The sequence below is a fragment of the Miniopterus schreibersii genome (genome assembly GCF_964146895.1).
Source record: "Miniopterus schreibersii genome assembly, chromosome: 1".
Classification (NCBI taxonomy): domain Eukaryota; kingdom Metazoa; phylum Chordata; class Mammalia; order Chiroptera; family Miniopteridae; genus Miniopterus; species Miniopterus schreibersii.
In genome coordinates this window covers 65,194,621-65,212,438 of record NC_138101.1, presented here as the reverse complement: position 1 = coordinate 65,212,438, position 17,818 = coordinate 65,194,621, and the positions used below count along the sequence as shown (strand labels likewise).

At 43.1% G+C, this 17,818-nt stretch overlaps 1 protein-coding gene across 4 annotated transcripts in view; it reads right to left on the bottom strand.

Annotated features, from left to right (window-relative positions):
- Positions 1-16,818, bottom strand: part of NPNT (nephronectin) — a 76,220-nt gene extending 59,402 nt beyond the window's left edge. For all 4 annotated transcript variants that reach the window (XM_081147865.1, XM_081147867.1, XM_081147866.1 and 1 more), the window contains exons 1-2: positions 16,575-16,818; positions 14,315-14,415 (exon numbers count right to left, since the gene is read on the bottom strand). In XM_081147865.1, the coding sequence (XP_081003991.1) occupies positions 14,315-14,415; positions 16,575-16,645 (172 nt within the window). In that variant the 5' untranslated portion in view covers positions 16,646-16,818. The remainder of the gene's footprint in view (positions 1-14,314; positions 14,416-16,574) is intronic.
- Between the last annotated feature and the right edge of the window lie 1,000 nt (positions 16,819-17,818).

The window sequence follows — 17,818 nt, the reverse complement described above, 5'->3', positions numbered from 1 at the left end:
CAGATGGCCAAGAAACATATGAAAAAATGCTCAATGTCAGTAATCATTAGAGAGATGTAAATTAAAACTATAATGAGGTATCACCTCACACCCGCCAGAATGCCTATCATCAAGAGATCAACAAACAAGTGCTGGTGAGGGTGTGGAGAAAAGGGAGCCCCTGTGCACTGTTAGTGGGAATGCAGACTGGGGCAGCCAATGAGGAAAACCACAAAATTTTGAGTTACCTCAAAAATTAAAAAAGGAACTGACATTTAACCCAGCAATCCCACTTCTGGGAATATATCCTAAGAACCTGAAACACCAATCAGGAAGAATATATGCACCCCTATGTTCATAGCAGCATTATTTTCAATAGCCAAGATCTGGAAACAGCCCAAGTGCCCATCAGTAGATGAGTGGATAAAAAAGCTGTGGGACATTCACACCATGGGATACTATGCAGCTGTAAAGAAGAAGGATCTCGTACCCTTTGCAACAGCATGGAGGGACCTGGAGAGTATTATACTAAGTAAAATAAGCCAGGCAGAGAAAGACAAATACCACATGATCTCACTTATATGTGGAAACTAATGAACAACATAAATTGATGAACAAAATAGGACCAGAGGCATGGATACATGGAGCAGGCTGACAGATCTCAGAAGGGAGGGTGTGGGGGGGGACTCGAAAAGTTTAGCCAAAGAACATGTACGCATAGCCCACAGACACAGACAACAATGTGGTGAAGGCCAGGGGGCCACCGGATGAAGGGGGAAAAAGGGGGGAGGGGGTGCGAGACATCTGTAACAGTGTCAACAATAAAAAATAATAATAATAATAATAAAGTGAATGACAGTGAAAAAAATGGCAAATGCTATTCATAGGCAACTATTCAGCTCTGTATATTTATAACATCAATATCCAGGACAACAGATCCCATAAATAGCAATTTAAGTAAGAATTTGAATGATCCCAACTTTTAGTCCACTACTTTATAAGTATTAAAGCTATAGAATTCATCAGACTTTAATACAAGATTAGAAAAGAGAACATTTAACAAATCTAGAAATTATTTCTTCATAAATTTATGTTTTCTTCCTTCAATTTAATTGTTTCGAAAACAATTCTGCCTTATTTAAGAAATGAAACTACACATGAAAATGTCTTAATTCTTGGCCATATATAGACCTTAAGATATAATGAATCTTTTGATTCATCGATGATTTTAAAATTCGATCCAAGGGTAAAAGGACCTTGAACCATTACCCAGTAGAAACTATTACCATAGTAAGTGCATAAAATATAAAGTCAACTCTAAACACTCACATACATTAAGGAATCCAACTAAGCATGAGCTGCAATTTGTGTTTTTCTATTATTTGCTATTTGTTGGAATGCAAGCATAAGGCAGATAATTACCAAGTACCTACAAAATCTTAGCACTGAAGTAAAATAGGATGTACCGAGGTTTAAAATATGTTTTGAGTGCCAGGAAGCTTATATTTGAAAAGTCTATCCATAAAGTTAGTTTCTGTAAATTTAGCAACACGCACCTTTGACCATTTAGGGATCTTTCATAGACACTGAGTTTAAGAACTCTGATTTATGAAAACAAGGCTAAAGATTTTGAAAAACAACATTGTTTTTGGCAAAGTAGGCCTAAATCCAGAAATACCTAATTTTTCCTTCCTTTGTGTATATTAGCATAAATTTAAACTGTGATGACATATTTCCTAAAATTTCAGAGTAAGTCAGTAATATCTGCAAAAGGCAACCCTAACCTTGTGATCTGATGTTATAATAGGAAAACAATGTTGGTTTGAAGAATTTCTATCATTCATCTACAGCAGCAACTTTCAACCTTTCCCTCTCATGGCACATAGACCAATTACTAAAATTCTGAGGTACACCAAAAAATATAGTTTTTGCCAATCTGACAAAAAATAGGTATAATTTTGATTCATTCACACCAGACAGCTATTGTGTTGGCTGTTGTCATTTTTTAATTTGACAATCTAAGGGAAAAGAGGTCAGTGCCCCTGACTAAATAGCTAGGCACTGCATGTTTTCAGAATTCTTGTGGCTCACCAGTGGAAAATCGCTGATCTACAGAACAGTTAAAGAGAAATTGACCAAATGAGGTGGTCAGTATTAAAATTTAGTTGACTTTTCATTATCCACATGGAAATCACCTACAGCAAAAGCTTAATCGAAAACTGGCTCTCCCTCGACATCTAGCACCTACCAAGGCTGTCTCCAGCCTTAAGTTAATGTACATCAGGAAATGAGGACTTCTAATTACATATAACTAGGAAAAGACCTGTTTCTTCTCAAATTAAAGTACCATATTCTATAGCTAAGAAACCGTTTTGATTATGCATATCTTTTTCCTTCCATGAGAGTTACAAAAAACAAGTTGACTTAACATTGTTTCATCAGACTAAGTTAAAACTAAAATTCTTGAGAGAATCTAAGAAAGAACATGGAATGAACATAGGGATATTTGTCACTATTTTATAACACATACCAACGCATAATCTAGGTTTTAGTGTACTCCTGTATGCTGGCTTTATTAGGAATTTTATTAGGAATCCTATTATGACTATAATTCTCTCTTTAATTATGCACCAGTAGTAATTAAGCAATGAAATCAGAAAACTTAAAAAAAAGGCTTTCGTGCATTAAAATGAAAAATTTCTTTATATTTGATGTTACTTAATGAAACTCTGTCCTGTAACACACCAATTTGTCAGTAAATAGGTGTACCTTTTGCAACTAATTTGCCCTGGTCGGTTCCCAGGGACGTCCTGTCAATCACATCAGGCCTCTGCTATCGGTATTTTCTATGGTTGTGCTCAGTGATTAATATCACTTTGAAATTTTTTCAAGCCAAATTATTTTGGCTACGTCTTCGAGAACTGATCATTTCTTGGTTCCCATGAAGAAGTGAAAGATGTTGGCCCTGCCAATGTAAAATCTTCATTTCCTTTCCAGATTGATAAGGTTAAAACTTCTCGGACAGGTTAGATTCTTGGTTGGTGCTGATCTAGGGCATGTGTGCATCGGAGTTTCAGGTTCCTGTGTCCCTGGGGCTTCAGGAGTGGGTGGAAATCAGCCCTTCTTCGCAGTCCAGTGAAGAAGTTAAGTTTGGGTGTGGAAGGGGACATGAGTACTTATCAAAGGCTCTGCTTTTGACTCTCTTCAGGCCTAAGTGGCTTATTTAGAGCAGCCCTCCATGAGATCCAAGTGAACCAGTGTAACAACTAAGGGGGTCCTGTTGGCTCCTGTGCATATCTGTAACAATCGGGAGCTTTGGGGAAATGAGCACTGCCAAGATTTTGTTGTTCCTGGGTTCACTAGCTCTTATTCCACATAACAGTGTATGTAGGATAAATGATGCCTAAAAGAAATGTTTGTGCCTCACCTCTTACCCCAAGCTATAATTTTCATGGAAATAAGAACATAGCAAAATGATCATGATCTAATATATAGATGTCCGATGAATACAAAAATAATAGCTCATGTAAAACTGATATAAAAAAATTTCCCACTGATTTCTTTGCAGAACCTCACACTGGATCCTAGGAGACACCTCTCTGCACTCCATTCAGGATGCCTCTATGTACCAACTCCATCAACTGACTGATGACAACTGATTTTTAAAATATATGAACTAAAACTAAAGCAAAAGTATATGGACTTGCCTTTCATTAACAATACAGCAAACTTCAGGACGTTGTTAGAGATCCTAACTTGAAACCGTCTTGTCTAAACCAGAATTGTCCATAAAGCCCTAAACAGTTCACCCAGCACAGCCAGATATTCTGGAGCTGGATCCACCTGAGGCATCGGAAAGCTGCATGCATAGATAATGCTTCTTACATAGCATATAAAAGAGCATTCCATGCACTTTTAGAGTAAGGGCCCCCCCTAAGGTTGGAGCATCTTCTACGAAACAGCTTTAAAAACCAACACTGGCTGGCTTCGTGGTAGAAATGTCACTGTCCCCTTCCACTCCGTCATTCACTCCCACCCTATGAAGGACCTACATGAAAGCCTTTTTTGAAAACCATATTGGGAAAAGCCATAATTTCCCCAAGTAAATGGTCTGCTTTATCCCTATGAACAACATGAATTATATGAGTGATAACACTTCCCTTTATTTACCAGAAGTGAAGAGCCAAATTACAAAACATATGTAGGATCCTATGGCATATACACAGGATCCTGCACTTTAATAACTCTCTTCCCAACATCTCACCTTTTATTCTGTCCTTTCTTTGTTCTCACTCTAGACCTTGCTGATTCTATTTTCCTAGTTTATTGCACACTTTCCTGGAAGACACCTCACATCCTTCCCGACACAAGGGAAGACATAAATTCAAAGAAATCAATTCTATTTTATCTTTTAAGGTATTTTCTAAGAAATCAAAAACTGAAAGTGGCTCAACAGAAGGTTTCTACTTTGTAATATGGCCAATGATGTAATCTCCTTTAAGTTGCATATTTTACATATGAAAATGTATAAAAATAAAACAAGAGGTCTTTAATTACTGTACTTATGTAAAAATAGAATGTCTCTAGAAATCTCCCACATCTAAATGTATAGAACAGTGATGATGAATCTGCAGAGATATTCACTGCAGCGTATTTCATAAAAACGAAATATTGAAAACCACCTAAATGTGTATAAATGGGGGTTTTTAATATTAATTATGGTATACTGTGCAGCCATTTCAAAGAATGAGTCAGATTTACATGAACTGATAAGGACTGGCCTCCAAAATGTAATATTATATAAAATAGAAGATATAGAACAATTCTCACTTTGTGCTAGTATTTTACGAACAAGGAAAATTTTTAAAATGCTTAGAAATCTCTGTAAAGATAAATAGGAAATAATTCCTGGGGGTTGGAACTAGGTGTCAGAAAAATTGGGAAGTCAGAAAAACTTACCTTCACTGCCTTTTCTCTCTCTCAACCTGAGTCTTTTTAATTTTTTACATATGCATGTGTTTCTTGTTTTGTTTTAATTAGACAATTTAATATGTAATTGGGAGAAGGATTAGAATAGCTAATGGAAAAGGTATGCCCCTAGAGTTTTAAAGTCACTTTTTAAAAGTATTTTAGTACAAAAATACTTCAATATTTGCTAAAAATCTTTTTATCCTAACAGGTGTCCCCAAAAGACTTTATTCAGATATCAAAATTCTACATAATCCTCCCTAATGGATCCTACGTCTAGGAAAAAAGCAAATACTATTTACACAGACATAAAAATTATGGCTGGCCTATAAAGAGAATAAAAAGTCAATGACTTAAGCAACTCCTAAAAGCATTTGTGAGTCTCTCTTAAAAATAAAAAGAAACTCACATCCATAAAAAATACAAAACTGATAGTCAAGAAACCAGGTGGAAATCCTGGCAAGTAGACAAACATCACCCCAACCTCCCAATATCAGCCAGTTTCCTCTGGTCCAAAAGGAAACATAAAAAATAGGGTAGAGGGTCCTTTACTAACTTGTCAGAGAGGTTTGGAGGAAAGAGTAAAGACTAGAGCATCCTAGAATCAAGCAACAAATTAGGTCCTGGATATAGGATTGCCAGAGCCTGATGTCAGCACTGCAATCCAGTCTTTCCCATTTCTTACTACCAGGTAAGAAACCATCGGCCAACTGGTTGAAGTTACAAATCCATGGCATTTGACTACACAGAAAAAGTGATCTCACAGAAATACTAGAACACATGCAAAACAATGTTTTCTCGATGTATGTTCAAAGTTGGTTATTTTAGAGTTTCTTTGTATTAGTAAAATATTAGATTCAACATAAATGTCCATCAATAAGAAACTGGTTAATAAATTAGGGTATAGACATAAGATGAACTACGACGAATCCATAAAAAAGTGAGCAGGCTCTTCACGTGCTGGTGATAAAGAAGGGCTTTCAAAATGTATAGTTAGAAAAAACAAGCAAGGTACAGAATGATGTATATATAGTATGCTTTTATTTGTATAGAAGAGGTAGGGGAGAGATATATAAGGAATTTTCCCATAAGTATATAAAATATTTCTAAAAGGTACACAAATATTGATAATACCCATTGCTTTGAGGAGGAGTATTTGAGGACATGAATGCATTTTCTCTTAAAAATAAATATTTTGAAAATTGATGAAAAAATTTAAAACCCTGCACAAAATTGGTAGGAAAGGGGCAAAAGTATCTATGCATGGTTGGGGGGGAGGGTGGCGGGGAGGAGGGGTGAGTAATGAGAACTAGGCCATCAGAACCCTTCTCTCCTTCCCTTTTTATCTCCCCCATGATGAAGGCCCAGCCCTGTGATGAGTCTCTTCCATTACTCACTGACGATGCTGTGTGAAATCATTCACCATTCCTGGATTATCACTTTAAAAATATGCAGTTGGCCCGGTCGGGCATGGCTCAGTGGTTGATCGTCGACCTAGGATCCAGGTGATCGGGGTTCAATTCCTGGTCAGGGACCATGCCCCAGTTGCAGGCTCGATCCCCAGTCGGGGGCATGCAAGAGGCAGCCAGCCGATCAATGACGACGCTCTCATCATTGATGTTTCTCTCTCTCTCCCTCCCTCTCTTTTCCTCTCTCTGAAATCAATAAAGATATATATATTTAAAAATAAATAAATAAATAAATAAAAACATGCAGTTGATTCAATGACTCAAAATGCACATATCAATAGACGAATGGATAAAAAGGCTGTGGTTGCTCTGGCTGGTGTGGCTCAGTTGGTTGGGCATCATCCCAGGCACCAAGGGGTTGCTGGTTCCGTTCCTTGTCAGGGCACATGACTGGGTTGCGGGCTGGATCCCCCATGGGGGGCATGCAGGAGGCAGTCCATTGATGGGTTGCTCTCCCATCGATGTTTCTCTCTCTCTCACCCGTCTCCCTTCCTCTGTCTCTAAAAATCAATTTAAAAAAAATCTTTGAAGGAAAAAACAAGCTGTGGTGCATATTTATTTATTTATTTATTTATTTATATTTATATGTGTATATATATAGTGGAATATTATGTGGTATATATGTGTATGTATGTATGTGTGTGTGTGTGTGTATATATATATGTACACACACATAGGAATATTATGTGGCCATAAAAAAAGTTGAAATCTTACCATTTGTGATAGCATGAATGGACCTAGAGGATATTAGGCTCAGTGAAATAACTCAACCAGAGAAAGACAAGTATTATATAATTTCACTTATATGTGGAATCTAAAGAACAAAATAAACAAACAAAATAGAAACAGACTCATAGATACAGAGAACAGACTGATGGCTGCCAGAGGGAAGGAGGTTTGGGCGACTGGGTGAAAAAGGGGGAATAATTAGGAAGTGCAGACTGGCAGTTACAAAACAGTCACAGGATATAACGTACAGCATAGGGAACATAGTCAATAATATAGTAATAACTATGTATGGTGCCAGACGAATACTTGAAATATCGAAGGGGCCACTTTGTAAAGTATATGATTGTCTAACCACCATGCTGTACACCTGAAACTAATACAAAGTAATTCAGAATGTAAACTGTAATTGAAAAATAAAACTAAAAAGTGGAAAAAAATAAAAGAAAAACACATATAACACATGAACTCAACAGTTAAAAAGTACCGCACAGCCCAGTCGGGCGTGGCTCAGCAGTTGAGTATCGACCTAGGATCCAGGAGATTGCGGTTCGACTCCTGGTCAGGGCACACGCCCGGGTTGCCAACTCAATCTCCAGTTGGGGGCATGCAGGAGGCAGCCGATCAATGACTCTCTCATCATTGATGTTTCTCTGTCTCTCTCCCTCTCCCTGAAATCAATAGATATATTCAAAAAAAAAAAAAAAAAGCACCGTACAAAAATGCACATTACACTTGCTATAATGAAAAGGGCGGGGGGGGGGGGGGAAGTACACCAATACTTTTCAAAGCTTATCAGAAAGTTTCCAAGTAGAAAACCCAGTGTTGTTTCTGGGGCCAGAAGCGCCCCCTTGCCCCCAGTGGGGTCGCAGGTGTGCACTTTCAAGCAGCATCCCCCTGTGGCAAGTGTTTGAGGGCAAATCCAGCAGCTGAACCTGCAGCGACTAGAGTGGTTCCCTTTACTTGGCCTGACCTCCCAGCTTGGGAAGTACTAAAATTTCTAATCCATAAAGGTTAAGACCTGCCCAGATTAACTTTATGAGGTGATCTTAGGAAATTAATAGATCTTAATAGTATTATATAAAGGTCAGTTCTAATGGGGGCAAAGAATGAAGGAACAAAGTAATTTCTGTGAAACTTAACTTTCAAGACTACACATGCTCTAAAACTACCTGTTCAAAAAGGTCAAACTTCTTCAGCACTGACTTTCGTTTGGAATTTGAATTCCAAGACCACTTGAAGTCACCCAAAGTGCATGTTGTTCTTAAATAGCTTTCTCTCAGTAAGTGGTGTTTGAAAATTCTTAATCAAAATCCTCACTTCCTTACCGGATGGTTCAGTGGGGGCAGGAGGAATTGGAGGAAGGTGGTCAAAAGGTACCTCCCAGTTATAAATAAATAGTAGGAATGGGACTACAGCATGGTGACTGTAATTAACACAGCTGTGTGCTATATATATTAAAGATGTTAAGAGAGTAGATTCTAAGAGTTCTCATCACAAGAAAAAATATACTTTTTTCTTTATTCTTTTATATCTGCTATGTGAGATGATGGATGTTAACTTACTGTGGATATATGTAAGTCATGTCATTGTAATATACACCTTAAACTTATACAGTGCTGTACGTCAATTATATTTCAATAAAACTGGGGGAAAAAGAATTACTGAACTTGAATTGAATGAAAAACAAAACCCATACTTCACTTCCTGAGGAGTTGGGAGATTCAGGTTTAGTGCTGAAAATAGTTACATGATCGTTTTCAGCCTTGCTTTTTCTTCCAACCTCAAAAAAACCCCAGGGGGGTTCTACATTCTCACCCCAAAACTAGAGGGAAAGCTGACTAAGGCAGTGAAGCCTGCTCAGCTGCGTTAAGGTGGCCCCGGGACCCCTGGCCGTCTTCAACATGGCTCTAGGAAACACAACCCACCTTGAGACTCCCAGTTACTCCTGGAGTCCATCTGATTGTACAGGTATAAAAAAGCTTCTTCTATAAAATGCTGATTCACATTCAGTGGAGGCTGCCATAGTTCACAGTTGTTAACTACAAATAGAAAGCAACTCACTAGAAATAACCTCTTTGATGGGGAACACTATGTGTGGCCTTCAAAGCTGATTCCAACATTTCAAATTATGTTAAAGAAAATGTTCAAAATCTAAATAATCAATGGTATAATCTATATAACTTTGTGACTAGGGGTAGAAATCAATGGCCAATGTTGGAAGCAAAAATTAATAAATCATGTTCCATTGACAAGGCTGAGTTTCTGAGCCTAGACACAAGTAAGAAATTAAACATGAAATTTAAACACTTCATTTTCTAAATCAAAATTCTTTGCTTTAAACTAATAACCTTTTCATTGGAAATATAGAAAGAATTCAATTATTCATCATTCTTTCCAGTGATCCACAATCACTAGCCAGTAAGTAATATAGATCATCCAACTAAAATTACATGACAACTCCAAAATAGCTTCAGAATGAATGAATGTTCCTCAGTCCCTATTTTGAACTAACCTATAAGTTTATCTAAAGTTGATAAGAATCCAAAAATTTCACTTTACATGGCCATTTACTAGCTTCAGGGAGAGGTAGGAGAAAATGAGATTTAAAGCTAACAAAGCAAAGCCAAACTCTAGGTGTAGGTTTTATATCTTCCCAAAATCTCAAGAGAAACATAAAACATCTGCATTTTGCCTGGTGCTAAGTAAAAGTGATGCAAAACCACCCAATTCACATAATTTCCTTCAGAAACCACAAACTGCTCGCTGACAGCCAAAGAACTCAGAAACTGAATAGCTTTGTTGAAACCTGGAACCAGCTGTATTTCGAGTTTTTCTTCACTCCTCTGTAAAGCACTTTCAAAAGAAACACTATGCTATTGTCATAACCACATAAACAGCCAAATCTCCAACTAGACAGACAACCATATAGAAACACCGAATCTAGAGCCTATATACTCTTTTCTACATTATGGAAGCTTAGAAATTCGCTTGTAAAATAAGAAAACTGCAGCTGAGAAATGTTAAGCAGCTAATCAGGTATAAAAGCCAGGGCTGGACTCAGATGTCCCCATTTCTCTAATGCTATTAGTTAAGAATTGCTTCCAAGGTATACACAGCTTTTTAGAATAAAATATACAAACCCTGAGACATCCTTATTACAGAGTTCTCCACTTGGTAGGAGAAGAGAAATTGTTAAAATAATTAAAATAAAGTGTGCCATTAATATAATGGAAAAGTTAAGGAATCAAATAATTACAGAGCAGGACACAAATATTTTGACAGTCTGAGCAAGGAGGTGCTGTGTGCTGTAAATAAGTAACCATCAGTGTGTCAGTGTTATGAGCATATTAAGAAAATTCCACTTTACAATAAACAGCCACATCAACAGTAAATAAAGTCCAAGACAATTAAAAAAACAAAATTTTCATTCTCAACATGTAGAGATCTGTTTATGAGTCAAAAACACAAAACAAAGAATCCAAGGACAGAAAGAAGGCAAGAATATGACCCCTGAAAGAACTATGAAAACACAACCTGCCTATTTCTGGAATAGGTCGTGCTTTCCCGGCTGGCGGGAAGGCTGGGATGGGGTGTTGGGTGGCATGGGTAGGAAGCAGGAGGACAGCTCCTCTGTCTGTCCGGGTAGCATCTCTGATCCTTCCATCCTCAGTCCCAGAGGGAAGGATGGGAAGTCTGGCTAAATGTGGCTTTGTGGCTAGACATTGTAAGCCAAGAGCGGAGGCTGAGAGACGCTAGTGCCTGCAGTGCTGTGGGCCCCGACAAACAAGTCAGTGGAAACTGGGTAGCAAACGGAAATAAAATGCAGTATGTTTTTTGTAAATACATATATTTGACCCCATAAATATTGAGTGAAAATGTCTCTCATATGCTCAACCAAGTGAAATAAACAAGGACCCCAGGGTCTGTGCACTAGGGTATGAGATCTGATAAATACTCAGTATGAGGGGAGGGCCTCCCCAGCTAACAGACACATCTTCTAAGGATAAATTGGGAGGTTCTGGGTATAGGTGGGGGTAGCTGCCTTTTGTTTTGCTGTGCTGATTTGAGGGAAAATCCAAAGTGAATCATTCAGAAAAAAGAGAGTCAGGGACCTTTGAAAAGGAAGGGAGCATGCTCCTTCTGAGAAAGAATACTGAGCCTACCTAAGTAAGGGTCAGAAAGGCAGAGACATCTTTCACGTTAAATTTCCCAGAAGCTCTTTGGAATGTTTATAGGTAATTCATTACCAGGTGTAACTAATAAAGAACAGCAAGGCATTTTCCTTGAATAGCTATGACAAAGGTTTTCATTTCACAAAGATTTGCTTTAAAAACTAATCAGAGTTTTCCATTTGTCCCTAACAAGCCTCTTAGGGGGTAGTTCTTCCCAAGTTGAGCTGACCTCCCACCCCTGCATTCCTCTATCCCTGTTTATAACAAAACAAAGACAGTGGGTTCCCTAAACTGACAAGTGACATTTGGACCATCTGAGATTCTGGAAAAGTAAAACACACACAAGGAAACATTCACCATTGAACTCATTTTTACAACTTCGCCATCTAATAACATTAATGGTAAAGATCCATCTGGCCCTTTGTAATTTAAAGGCAGTTTATTTTATTGCAACAGAGAATATTGGAACCACTTTTTATTCTGGCAGTATAAATGCAAACTACTTATATCATGCCTCGAGAACAAAGAATCTGCTAGCACGGGTACATCCCATTCCACAACACTGTTTCAACAGCAGTATTCCTTTAGGCTTCTTTAATTTCACCAACACATATGAAGTATTTACTCTGTGCTAGCAGTAGTTTTAAGTGCTTTACAAATGCTAAATTACTTAAGCCTCATTATGGTTATACCTATGAGGTGCACCTATGAGGTACTGTACTATTTCAGATCCATTTTAGAGATGAAGAGAAAAAAGCACCGAGAGATCAAGTGACTTGCTCAAGGTCGCACAGTTTGTAAGAGATAGAAGTCATTGGAACCCAGGCAGTAATGCTCCAGAGTCCATGTTTTCCTTTATTATTCTGCCTCTCAAACTTTCACCAAATCTAAATTAAGATGAACTGTGGTTTGTGCAGGATCATCTTACACATTTTTATAACATTACCATTTCAATAATTAAGTCATGCCATGTTGCAGCTTTCTCATATTCTTGAGGAATCACCAGAGGAAAAAGATAAATACTACCAAATGCTGCATTTTACCACTTTCAGTCTTTCGGAAGCAAAATGAAGGTATAGAAAATAATAAAATAGCACCCTGTATTTGCTGGGAAAGCTACTGTGCAAAAAGGGATTCTTAACAGGTTTAAATTTTGTAATGCCACTGAAACTTTGAAAGGCCTTTATGCTCATTTAAATTCAGAATCATCAAACTGGAGTATACTACAGAAAATTTAACTACATGGCAAAGAGACATAGAACAAGCTCCTCAAGGTACTTTCTGGGGAATACCTCTGAGAGATAGAGTTTTCTCCTCAGAATTCTTTTAGCACATCTGGCCGAGTGCTGCGTACGCCCCCAGCTCTGCCCACTGCTCTGGCACTCTGCCTTCAGGGAAGGTGCACTCCACCATGCTCAGGGCTTTCGGGCAGCATGCCTTGGCCTGGGTGGGACTGGGGGGCTGTGCGCACCCCAAAGCACTTAAACATTTCCTTTGGGAGTGTCCTTCAAATTAAGGCAGCAAAAAAGGAGGAAATGATCTCCATTCCTGCAAAGAAACTACTCATTTTTCATTTGGGAAAAGTGCGCCTGTTGGGCCAAGAAAAGGGTCCTCTCTTCCTCCTTTGATTTTCAAAGCCTGATTGCTCTTCAAATTCCACACCTGTGGCCTCCAGCTGTGCAAATACTTCTCACTGAGGTAAAACTGGCAGAACACTCTATTCCACCAGCTACCATTCTTCTTTGTGACCATCTTCCCTTAAAAAAATGTTGAAGAGACTAACCAGTGGGGGGGGGGGGACACACAACAGTTTTGCCTAGTTCTTTCATTTACTGGAAACTGGAGTTACCACCGTCTCCCTTTATAATGGAATGCAATGGCCCAGCTGTGCTAAAACTCTGGCCCAGTGGCTTGCAGATAGCAGGTAGACAAACATCAGTCCCAGTCACCTTTCCATCCCTAACCAGAGATGTCAGCCTGTGTGTGCAATTACAGAATCAACCTGTGACTGTCTCTCTTCCCTCCTTCAGAAAATTCAAGATAGACATCATGTGCAATTTTCAAAGACTGAAATAGCTGAGGGAACACCTAACGTTTCTGAACTTAAATTTACTCCATTTCTCGCACTACCAACACAACTCTAAAGCAGGCCCCTCCCCTTCTAGCTCCAGCCTTCTTAACTACCCTTCTCTATTCCTCTAAGCCCCTTTCTTATTAGCAGTAAAACACTGGGATGTACAGAACCCACTTTCATTCCCATCATCTCAACAGACCTAGCAACCTAGTACTCTAAAGATGCTTCTGAAATTTTCTTATTTATTTGGTGGTTGGGGGGTGGGGGGTTGATAGGGGGAGTGAGACATATTTTGAGATCCAGATGCAGTTCTGGAAACAAATTTATCAAACTTCTGTGATGTAGCTTTGATTTCTACCATAAAAATATCCATTTGTGATCACGGAAAAGGTAAAAATCAGCGTTCTGACTTGACACTTATTACACGATTATTTATAGACCTTAAAAATGATGCTTTTCTCAGAGGTGCTGTTATTTGATTATACTGGGTGGTCCATTTAGAACACAGTCAGTACAACCTCACTTTAGAAAAATATTTACAAATAGGCCTCTTTACCCAACAGCTATGGTAAGGATTTTATATGTTCTATAAGGTTCAGAGTTTATTTAGTGTAAATAGAGTCTAGACTCATTATCTCACCCCCATCTCAGAGCCTGAAGCAAAGAAAAAGAGTGAGCCTGAGGAGAAAACAGAAGCTGGAGGTACTAGGGACAAATGTTAAATGAGCGTCCCGTGAATAACAGAACCGGCTCCTTACTACAGGTGGCTCAGGTTGGAAAGAGGCAGAGCCCGGACACGACCTGAGCCATACCACCAAGCCTTGTTTGTAATGAGCCCCATTGGTGTGCAGGGTGAAGGTCTGAATGAAGGTGGAGAGCCCGCCCCTCCCTGGGACCTGAAGTCCCCAGGTGATGATACTCACGCTGACACTGTCCCCAGGACTGGCGGGCCCAGCCCCAGCAGCAGTCAATCCTCCCACCATAACGACACAGGCCGATTGAAGACACTATTTGTCTGGGCCACCTATCAAACAAAAAGATTCAAAATAAATAAAGGCACTTTTGAAATTAAAAATAATTTCCTCTCTGTTATTATTTTAGGAAAAACACATCATATCACACCCAACAATTTTCTACAAACTCCCTCATGCCTGCAGGAATTTAAGGATAAAACACCTTCAGGGTATTAGCTCTGCTATGATCTAATTTCAAATTTCAGACAGTTAAACACACACAACACACACAAGAGCAGGGGGGAGAAGGGAGGGGAAGATCCTTTCTTAAATGGAAATAGCACCAGCAAAAACCAAGACTTCTCAAGGCTGCCACTCACAGGGTGGTTTCTGAAGCTTGAAATAAAGCAGATGCCACAAAGACCTACACCTATGGGGGGGGGGGCGGTCTTGACTGAGTCATCATAAACTGAGACGTATCAAGACATGTCAAAGTGGAAGGGAAAAAATGTCTGCTTCATATAAAAGGTAGATGTGGGAAGGGGCAGAAAGAGGGAGGGAGGTTCCTCAAAATCCAGTGAAACACAACTCTTTTCAAGATATGACTCTTGGCAGAAAAAGTTACCAGAAAAAAAAAAATGTACTGAAAAAATAAATCTAAATAAAACCAAGAGAGTTTCAAGTGCAGCTAACATCTCAAGTGTTCTTGTGGTTTGAAACTTTCCTGCATCAACAATTCATGGGATCTTCCTCGCTAGTGTAAATACGGGCTGAAGAAAGTATTCGATTTCAGGACACTGATTTAGCCACCGGATTCCACTTGGGCACCTTATTTGGTGAATTGTTTCCTTGTTTAGACACTTTTTAAATGCCTCTCCCCCGCCCCCAGAGGCTCCCTATTTTCACTGGCTGTTTCAGACATCTTCTAAAACTACATTATAATCTTACCCTTAATCATGCGATGCACTTCTTGTGGCAAATGTGTGTGCACGAAACGCACAACATACCCGAATGTGGCCAAAGAGCTCCTTTAAAACGAATGAAATAGCCTCTGGGCCGCTACCTTCATTCTTTATTAGTCTTTTCTTTCCCTTCATTCCCTCACCCCCGCCCATGCCTCAAGCCCAAAATACAAAATCACCCCCAGCTTTCTACTTCCTCGGACCAGGTGGTGCACAAACGGTTGTGCTCCACTGGGCGCCCTTCCGTTCCCCTCCAGGTGCAAGACGGCGGATCAATCCTGGAGCTGACTCGTCCCGAGGCCGCGGGAGCAGCAGGTGCGGCCGTCCTCGGGGCTGCGCCCGGAGGTCACGGGGGGGGGGGGGGGGGGGTCGCTGAAAGACGGCGGCTGGGCGGCGGCCGGGCCCAGGTGAGGTCTCTCCGGCCGCTCCAGCCGGGTGTCTGCGGGAGCGGCAGCGACGTGCGCTCGCTCGGGGCGAGTCTGCGGCGTCCGCGCGCGGAGGTGGGGCAACCGAGCAAGCCCTCCAGACACACACGCACGCACACGCACACGCACACTCGCGGAGCGCGCCCTGCGGCCGCGGGGCAGAGGCTGCGGGGCGCCGCGCGGGCAGCAAGGGCGGAGTGACAGCGGAGACGGAGTCTGGAGGCTGGGACCTGTCAGAGCACGTCCGCGTCGGGCTCGCCGCAGGTCTCAGGGCTGCGTGTATGCGCGTGCGGGAGCGGGAGCGGGAACACACACACACACACACGCGCGCGCGGAGCGTGCCCTCACCTCCGTCCTTACTGTGAGTGCTTGTAGAAAACCAAGTGGAAAGGCAAACGGGTCTCCCCGGGAAGCCCCGCTCCCCGCAGCCCCGGGTGGGAGCGGCCCTGACAGCCCCCAGCCCGGACTCGGCCCTGGCCGCCGGGACGTGTCCCCCTGCAGAGCCGTCCGTCTAACCAAGAGCGAGAGATTCCCGGCCGCGAGGTGTCCAGCGAGTCGCCTCCCCTCAGCGCCTGACCCGCGCCCCCCGGGGCGAGACGCGGGGCTCGAGCCCCCGTTCACCCCCAGCCCGAACCCCCGAGCCCGCAGCCACTGCCCGATCCGCCGGGGGAGGGGGGAGCGGCTCGACGGCTCTCCCCTCGCCGGGGCGATGCGCTGGCCCAGCTTCTGGACAGACAGACACCTCTGCGCCCGCAGCACCGCGCGGGGAGAGGGGACCCCAGGGCTGTAGGGGATGAGCGTGGGAAAGAAGGCGGGGAAGAGGTCGCCCCGGGGCCAACTCACCTGCCGTCGAACTCGGCGGCCGCGGGCAGGTAGAGAGACGAGCCGAGCACCAGCGCCAGGAAGAAACCCATGTCGGGCGGCGCGCGGAACGGGCCGGGGCTCGGCGCCGGGGAAGGCGCGCCCGCCTGCTCGCCTGCTCGCCTGCTCGCCTCCGCCCGGCTGCTGCCACCTCGGAGCGGAGCGGAGCGGCGCGCGCGCGGCCGGAGCAGGTCTGCGGCGCGGCGCCCGAGCCCCTCTGGCTCCCGCCCTCCCCGCGAGGGAGGCGCTGCAGGGGAACCGCGCCGCGGGCGGGGAGGGGCGCGGAGGGGCGGGGGGCGCGCGTGCGCTCCGCTCGCCGCCCTCGGGGCCCCGGGCGAGGGGTGAGGGCGGCTGGCCCGCCGCGGGAAGCTCCGGGCGGGGGCGCTCGGGAAGGCACAGTCTCCTGGGGGCCGGCCAAGCGGGGCGAGCGCCAGGCCGGGAGGAACGCCGCACGCGCGCAGGCCGGGGGAAGCGGGGCGCGCGGCCGGGGGAGGGGGAGCCGCGGGGGAAGGGGCCCGGGAGGGGACGCGCGCGCCGCCCGAACAGGTGGTGGCCCCGGGCGAGCTGCCGCGGTCACCCGAAGGCGCAGAAGCCGCGGAGCCCAGAGCGCCGCGCGGCCGCAGCGGAGCAGCGCTGCGTTTGGTGAAACCGCGTTAGGACTTGGACAAATCAGCAAACTCCGGGAGTTTGCTTCTCCCACAGAGTTGGCAAAGCCGTGCTTTTCATTTCGTAACCAACCGAAAGAAAGGTCTGGCTCTCCAGTCGAGTGTTGAAGAAGAAACGTGCAGACTTTCTCTCTCTGCCAGCTTAACTCGGGGCACAGTGGAAGGACGGCGACTCTGCGCCCCCAGGGCCCGTGCCCTGCCCGCCGGGGCGGAGGCGCGGGGCTGGTGCCGCCGAGATCACTGAGAACCTTTCCGGTCGATCCTTGCTCTGTTGTGGACTGTGCTCCAGTGAAAACACGCCCTGATTACCCTAAGATACACATTTAGAGTCTCAGTCCAATAGAGTCACCCCTCTTCCCAAACCCTACCTGGAAAGCGTCCCCAGGGCAGTGACCTGCCATCTCCCACACCTCTCAGACCCAATCTCTCCTCTCCTAATCCTTGCCTTTCTAGAGCATTCCAGGCATGTCCCTGCCTTAAGGCCGTTGACCCGACTGCTGCTTCTCTCTGGACACAGACGTCTGCCTGGCTCACATGTTCACTTCGTTCCGTCTTTGCTCA